Below are 7,802 nucleotides of genomic sequence, written 5' to 3'. Positions count from 1 at the left end.
ACAGAGATTGATCTTCAAAGTAATTACCATATTTTAAAATAACGGGTAATCGAAGCGGACGTTCTGCGACCAATCGACTCAGTTTAGGGGATGTGCTCACATGGGCTGTTCTAAATGGGATAGATAAGGCGACTTACAACCATGCTTGACTGTGCCTAATCGATAGCCGAACGGTTATCCTGCTAGGCCCGTCGCAACTGATCCTAACTAGCTAGGAACGCTTACTGTCAACAGTCAAACTGAAGTATGGTCGTATAACCTAACTTTGGGGTCTCTAAGCGATTTGGACAGGTGTTTTCTCCAAAAAATAGGTCCCACATTTTTCAGACCTGAACACTTACATAGTATCTCAATTTAAGAACTTGCTCATTATTATCGGCTGAGACTGTGAAGGGAGGCACTACCACCTTACGCAATGGCAGGGCTACCACTGTGTTGTATTAGTCACGCTTCAAAGTCTCACGAAGTACAACGTCCGGAGCTTCAGCTTGCTGACACACGGAACCATGGATGTGACTGAATCAATCTCGACTTCGCTCTAGTCACTTTAGGCAGCTAAAATGCATGCTGCTTGGAAGCCGCTTATTAGCCGGCTGTCATTAGCTCAGCTGTAGTATCTTTTCGGTGCCTAGCTGCCATGCCATCCCGAAGGAAGCACGAAGGATGGGATACTGCCCGAGCCCAGACAGAAGTCGAGATGCAGAGGGTAGGTCCGAACCACGGACCTGTCGGTCGGTAAATCCGCGCTCTAACCACTGAGCCAAAACGCTCCGTTCGGCCGATGATCTTAGCTCATTGAGTTGTAAGTGCTTTCGTACGAGGGATCGAATAAGTCGACTGCCAATTGGTTTGCATGCTGTCCTCGTAACACTGGGCAGTCAGAAATTTTTAAAGGCCCGCAAAGATCTTATTCTCCGGCCCAGAGTAACAAGCCGTGTTATATAGAAGCAAGCGTGTTCGAGAGACCAGCATCAATAGCAGAATACCGTATTACACGAAAATATCACTCGCTTGTTGAGTAACCCAGGGATACCACTAAAGAGTGGGTCTCCGAGCACAAAAGTAATTAATTCACACTGAAGACATAGTTCCATGTAAGCAACAGACGAACGATCAACTATATAGAACATCCAGGTGAAGTCGACTGTCCTTTTGGTTACCGATGACAGTTTTGCCGTACCAAATAGGAATTTAACGAGATACTGGGTGCAATGTCCTAAACTGCTCGTCAAGGTTAAGTGGCTCCACTTTCTTGGCGGACCACCATTCATAAAGCTGCTGACAGCTCAGGACCAGTTTCGCCCATTTTGGGGTTCATCAGGTAGGCACAATCCACGAGTTTCCTCGACCTTATGGTAGGCACAATCCACGAGTTTCCGTCGACCTTATGTTCTACTTGAATGTGTGAAATACGCTCATCTGCACACTGACTTGGCTTCAGTAGTTCCACTTTGCTGGCGGAGAAAGTGATGGCTATGGCAGATGAAAGCTGGCGACTGTGAAATTGAGATCATCATCAGGGACAACAGTATACCAGTAGCGGAAGGTGGCGCTTACCTGTGGAAGCGAGGCATGTTTGTGGTGGGATAAATGAGGCGTCTCACCTTATGGTTCGCATGTGAAAGTAACGGGAGTTTTGAACACGGCTGACGATACTAGGTGGGACTCGCATACTTTGTTGCTAAGTAAGTTTGCCTACAGTTATCGAGGCTGAGCTAGAGGGGTTCTGAGAGATCGGCCATTTCGTGACATGCTTAACCAGAGTAACTCGTGGAAGTTGAAGAAATAGATACGATCACACTTACAACCTCAGCAGCGTAGTTCCCTTATACCAACTGTAGGAAGTAGACGCCATGGCAAGTCATCTTCCAGAATATGAGATTCTGCCAAAAGGACGAATAGCCCATCATCGATTAGATTCGTCACTCACAGGTGGCAGACGAAACAGTATCGCAACAAAGCAATTCCCAAATAAGGACAAGTAATTGAAAAATAATGAAAAGCTTATTTATTCGCATCCACTTAGACCATTGCAAGTTTGAAGTGTGCCAACAAACTTTCCTCCATGAAGATCCATGTGCTGCCAAGCTAAGGTGGAACCCAACCAGGACCATGGACTCTTATCAGTCTAGCATCAATCATTCAGCGGTGGTATCTTCTCGGTACACAGCTGTCATGTCATCAGAGTGAACAAAGAACACTGAAATACTGCGTAAGGCTAGACAAAAGCAATTGAAGAGACTATAGTCAATTTAAATGGCACGTAGTTAGCGCCCCAATCAAACGACTATTCAATGCTTTCCTGGTCCCAGTGAATCGAAATTTCACGGTATAGACACGTTTCAAAAACGTCTAAGTGCACTTCTATTGATTCGTGGACTGTTTTGAAAAAAAACGTTAGCGGCAAAGCAAACTAGTGCGATGTTGGGCACTCGATATCTAGCTTGGTGAAAGTTAACGCGTGAAGCAAGGCTATTGCAAAGAAGTACTTTATTACACAGGTCAAGTTGTAGTCCCCAACTTTGCTTGTACAAGGGAAACAAGTCTCTGAGCCACGTCCGGCCGCAGTAGACGGGCGATTCGATTCCGAACTCGGCTGGTTGGAAGTGAAACACTCGGATCGACCACATCAATCTCCATATCTTCTTCCATATCTTCTTCATCAGCCGAGTGCAGATCGGCCAACCAGCTGGCTTCACAAGCTGCCAAAACGCTCGTTTCCCAAACCGGCATGCCGTTTTGCGTCAATGCAATGACGCAATTGCGCACGCGAGAGACCGCAAACCGTTCAGCCAAGTAGTCTAACTGAGTGCTGCCCTCGGCCGTGGACTCAATAGGCGCGGCTAGGCCAAGACCGATATCCATGGCGCGAGCTGGTCCAATCCATACGTAACCATTGCATCCTAGAATGAGACCAACTGAAATCACCTCCGTGAGATTAGTGGAAGCCGATGTTAATGGGCCATGAACAGACGACGTTCGAGGTACAGCCAGACGATGTCGATGAATCTTCTGCCGTTTAACCAAACTCGGTGGGATGCGAAGAAGACAACCGCCGCCAAGTTTGCCGGTCCTCGTGCCGGGCATGTGCAATTGTAGAGTTCCGTCCTTGTAGATCTCGTGTACCTCAGCAACGATGAGGTCACCCTCCTAAAAAAAAATCAAGTTGCGATTGTAAGGATAAAACGGGTTATGAAAGTCGAAAACGGTTGATCGCACAAAGCGTACACACGTATAATCAAATTACGAATAAAACATCTGTGAATAAACGGGGCTGCCCAACGGTGTCACAACGTGGACTGTTAAAAAATCTCGTCGCCAAGAAAAAAAGATGTCACTATTTTATTCGCAGCACACAATGAAAATCACTTCAATATTCACCGAACAGACCTGTTTACGGTTGATGTATCACCTGGATGTACCACTGCAAGTGCTCTCACTGACTCTGAACTGGGCATCAGCGACGCTTGTAGTCTACAACAGATACGAGGCGAGTAAACTAGAAAATACGACATCTACATTGATGGATTCGAGGAGCATCTGGTCAGGCAAATGAGTGACGTAGTTGTTCGTTTGGATGAGGATGAACGACTGAAACCGACTAGCAGCCCGATCGAGCTTCGAAGTCTTTGCAACGTACGGACGGTTATAGAATATTAAGGGGAATACAGCCGGAGTATGCCCGAATCTCTGTTAACACCGATTGGATAGGCATGCGTAACTTTTCCAGCGGTGATAAGGAATAATGACTAATGTTTGAGAAATATGTCTACGTTGTGAGCCACAAACAGAATGAAATCGGCAGTGGGCTTTCAGTGAACTATGAAAAACCTCTTCATACCGCAGTAGTAGGGGTATTGCCCAAAAGCTATGACATATTTCTTGACAGACACCAAGAAAAACAAAGCGGGCAGTGAAAAAGGCTTTCATCGCGACCAGATGAATTTGTGAGCTGCGGTCACCTGTTCAACTAGCCAAATAGCACTAACACTGACCATGCGAATGGTTAGTTTCACAAAATATTGCACAGGGATGGGGGAAGCCAGATAAGTGGGACTGTCTTCGAGGCGCTTACTTTCATGAAGGACCTCATTGCGCGCTCATCATCCTCTGATTTTCGACGAAGCTCGCCGCCAGGCAGCTTCACATTCGCAAGCGCCAGGTTTCCAAGAAGAGAAGAGTTAATATCGACCTTCCAGCGACGTTGTTCCACCTAAGTAAAGAAGACAGGAGAAGGTTGTATAACATTTGATAGCCGAATTGCAGTTCAAGCAAATCAGGCTTAAAATGAGGCTCTTAGAAGCCCAGGTAACATGTCAAAATACAAGATGTGATAAAATAGCCTCATTACAGCCAGGGCAGAGGGAGCTGTTCCAACAGCTGTTGGAAGTATCAGTGATGTATCTATTCTTATTCGTGCTCAATATCGGCTTGAAAGGGAAGATGACGACAGGCATCGGTTCTTGTCGGGAAAGAAAGAAGAAGCTTTTAGTGATTTCATATGGGCAAAGAATAGCTCGAGTTAAGCTTTACCCAAGTGATAACCAGAAAGCATATACTGCAGTCTATTCCACTGGGAGTCAGTTTCGGCGGTTCCCTTGAGGTGGCCTCCAATGAAACAGACCGAAAAAGTTTTCTGGCTCTGACTTCAACGAACTTACGCAATGATGCTTAAATTTTTTAATTCAGCTGTAACCGTTGGTCGTTGGAAATACACCGTCGCGCCGGAATAACCGTTTTTTAGTGGGACTAATACGAGCAAAACATAGCGAGAATGAGTCCCAACAAAATGGTATTTAAAACTCAACGAACGGCTACGTGTACACCAGGAAGCGTATGAAGCTGTTTCCATGTCATAAAGATTTACAGTCGCGAAATTTAGTTTCAACCGAAACAAGAAACCCGACCTAAGGTGTTCACAGATTGAGATGTATACTGTAAAAGATTTCCAACAAGGATGAACCACGTGTACTGTGATTCTGCGCCCTACAGAGTAGAAATTTCAGTTGAAGCTTCCGAACAGTAGCAAATGTTCGGGACCATTCAACCTGTATACATCGGATTCGGCAGTTGATAAAGCAAAGTACAACCAGGTTGCGGAGAGTAAGCACGATCAGGGTCATTAGCAAAAGTGTTGAGAGTAGGGGTCACTGTGACACGGGAAATTCCAGATGCAGTCACCAAAGCGCTAAACACAGCTTATACTTTGAACCAACTCAAAATCTCTCTAAATGTAATAAGAGTGAGTGTAGTGCATGACACTCGCTGATGATGAACCATCCTGCGTATCCTTCTCACTACTGGAACCACTTCGCTAATTCAACCAAGTTTACTTTTCCTTTTTCGAAATCGACCGAGGTGGATGAAATCGTGGGCTGACACTTCGACGACTTCGATCCCCACATGGGTACTTTTAAGTTGGTTGCTGGTCCTCGTCCTGATAATCTGTACATACATGTCAGAAATGGAGACGTAAAATGGACGGACAAAAAAGACGAGTACACGATTCGTGACCAAGTAAAAGTCTTTTCCCTCCTGTGCGGTATAAGGGCAGTACAACCACACAAAACTCTTGGCAATGTCAACGAGTGTGTAGTTCTGAAAAGCCTCGCTGCGGCTAGAATCTTTCGCTGTGACTGTCCGGGCAGAAGAATACAATATACTGGTACGTTGCCTTTTTGTAATCCCAAGTAGAGACCTTCCTGGACTGATTTGGAAGTCTAAGGAGTGATCGAACAGAAAAGTTTCTTTTTGACATCAGTCACCAACATCAAAAACCTAGTTATGTAAAAAAAACCTAGCTTTCTATTCAACTTCAACAGAATGTTGCATGCAGTAAGAACGGCAACGCGGCTGGCAGCATCATGTGATTACCGACGTGGCATGAGGGTGCCTGTAGTTGTAACACTCCTTGCCATCACGGCTAAACCTAGAAACCGGTTTAGGGCCTTAAATCAAGGCACTAGGTTCCAAAGTCTGAGAGCAAGGCAGAGGCAGTCGGCGACGACTAGTGGGAGCAGTTTAGCTTTTGGGGAAAAATGCGCCACGCATGTCCCAACCCACAGCTTGAACATCTCGGAGATTGCACCGGTCAAGCCTCTGACCATTGATCAATCTGACCTGAGATCCTGTAAACGCCCCTGGACATCCTCACGGGGGCACACCCTCATACCACGGTAAGATCCGGTCCTTTTGTGACCAAACCAGCTGAAAATCCAGCAACAACAATGAACGCAGTCGAGTTACCGGTACTTCACACATCGCCTACGGCTGGGTAGTTTTTACATAAACAAAGAGAATGCATGAGATTAAAACCCGCCAAATTCGAAAGTCAAACCAAGGTAATGCGGTAGCACCATCAGAACCAAACACACCCAAGATGAAGTAGTACCGTAAGGAATATTGTGTTGATTCATGCAGCTTATAATTGGACGAGAGAAGGTAAACTGCCAGATATTACTTACCTCTATAATACGACCAACGACAGTATCTCCCACATTTCCAGAATACCGCGCTTTAGGTGGTTCTACGTAGACCAGCTTATTGACTATTCGTACACGCCCCGTCAGAGAAGTGCGCATTGCTCCTGTCTTTATGCTATCTTCGTGCGTACTTGGTCCCTGGCGGTCAACCGCCTCACGGAGTTGTGCTGACGCCACAGATTCATCAAAGTCTCGATATGTTCCGTGACCAGTGATTAGATTTGAGCCCATAGGAAAAACCACCTCGCCTGGGACAACGGCTGACCCCTGGTGTATCGAATCATTAGATGTTCGGCAACCTTGTAGAGCATAATTTGGAGTGTTTCTCTCTGGGGCAGCAATGGCAGGGTACATACAAATGGGCATGGTTGAAACATCAAAATCACGCGTTTAAGGGTAAATCCAGGGTTTGTTCGGAAGGAGAAACGTGATTCCACAATAAGACAGCTGGAAAATACAGAATACTATTCAGATCAATAGATACGTCGACGGCAAAAAATAATGTGCGGAGTGTGACCAGGCACCTGAAAAAATGTATGGCCAACAACTCAAGATCTAGTAACAAGGATGCCAACGACAAAATCGGCTACGAAGATAGTGAAGCTTATGTGAAATAATCAACAGGATGGTTGTGGACCAAACAACATTTAACTTCCCTTTTGGTCTGTTGAGCAAATGCAAATAAAAAGAACGAAGGTCTGAAGGTGCTGTCGGATTTCAAGTAATAATGAAAAATCGGTTATGGAGTGAGAAAAAAGTCGATCTGGGTAGAATCGTCAGGAAGCATAGGCCAAATATGCCAACCAGCTCGCTGTCCCTTCACTGTTACAGCAACCTCCAGAAACTAAAGTCGGGGTCGTAAAGTTTATCCGCCCATCATCAACATTATCATCATCATCGACAGCATAACATCAGTGTTCAAAACCGATGCTTCGCTAGCATCCAACCATGGTTTATTGAATGCCTTACGCCCATCATCAACATTATCATCATCATCGACAGCATAACATCAGTGTTCAAAACCGATGCTTCGCTAGCATCCAACCATGGTTTATTTGAATGCCTTATTTTTTTTATAAAAAAGTGGACCGGGAGAGGACTTAGTGCTAATCTACCGCAATCATTCTGAGGTGATTATACCTCCAGACACTCATTTAGGCAACCTGCATAAAAATTGACAAGGACCGCAATGACATCGATTGTCGGTCATATTTTGCAGCGTCTCCTACCGGGTGTAGTGAGGATCACGCGGTCCCCACCCTGGAGGACAATCCGCACCGACAACACTCAAAATTTTCATAACCTCTTTCATGCTCCTTC

At 45.5% G+C, this 7,802-nt stretch overlaps 1 protein-coding gene across 1 annotated transcript; it reads right to left on the bottom strand.

Annotated features, from left to right (window-relative positions):
- Positions 1–2,356: 2,356 nt before the first annotated feature.
- On the bottom strand, positions 2,357–6,942 carry T265_02634 (hypothetical protein; the record flags this gene model as incomplete). The annotated part of the gene is made up of 3 exons (XM_009166932.1): positions 2,357–3,150; positions 4,076–4,213; positions 6,465–6,942. 3 exons carry the CDS (start codon positions 6,846–6,848, stop codon positions 2,503–2,505), a joined length of 1,170 nt encoding a protein of 389 aa, XP_009165196.1.
- Positions 6,943–7,802: the final 860 nt, after the last annotated feature.

Source organism: Opisthorchis viverrini, assembly GCF_000715545.1.
Source record: "Opisthorchis viverrini unplaced genomic scaffold opera_v5_33, whole genome shotgun sequence".
Classification (NCBI taxonomy): domain Eukaryota; kingdom Metazoa; phylum Platyhelminthes; class Trematoda; order Opisthorchiida; family Opisthorchiidae; genus Opisthorchis; species Opisthorchis viverrini.
The sequence above is the reverse complement of the archived record's forward strand: the minus strand, read 5'-3'. Positions and strand labels throughout refer to the sequence as shown.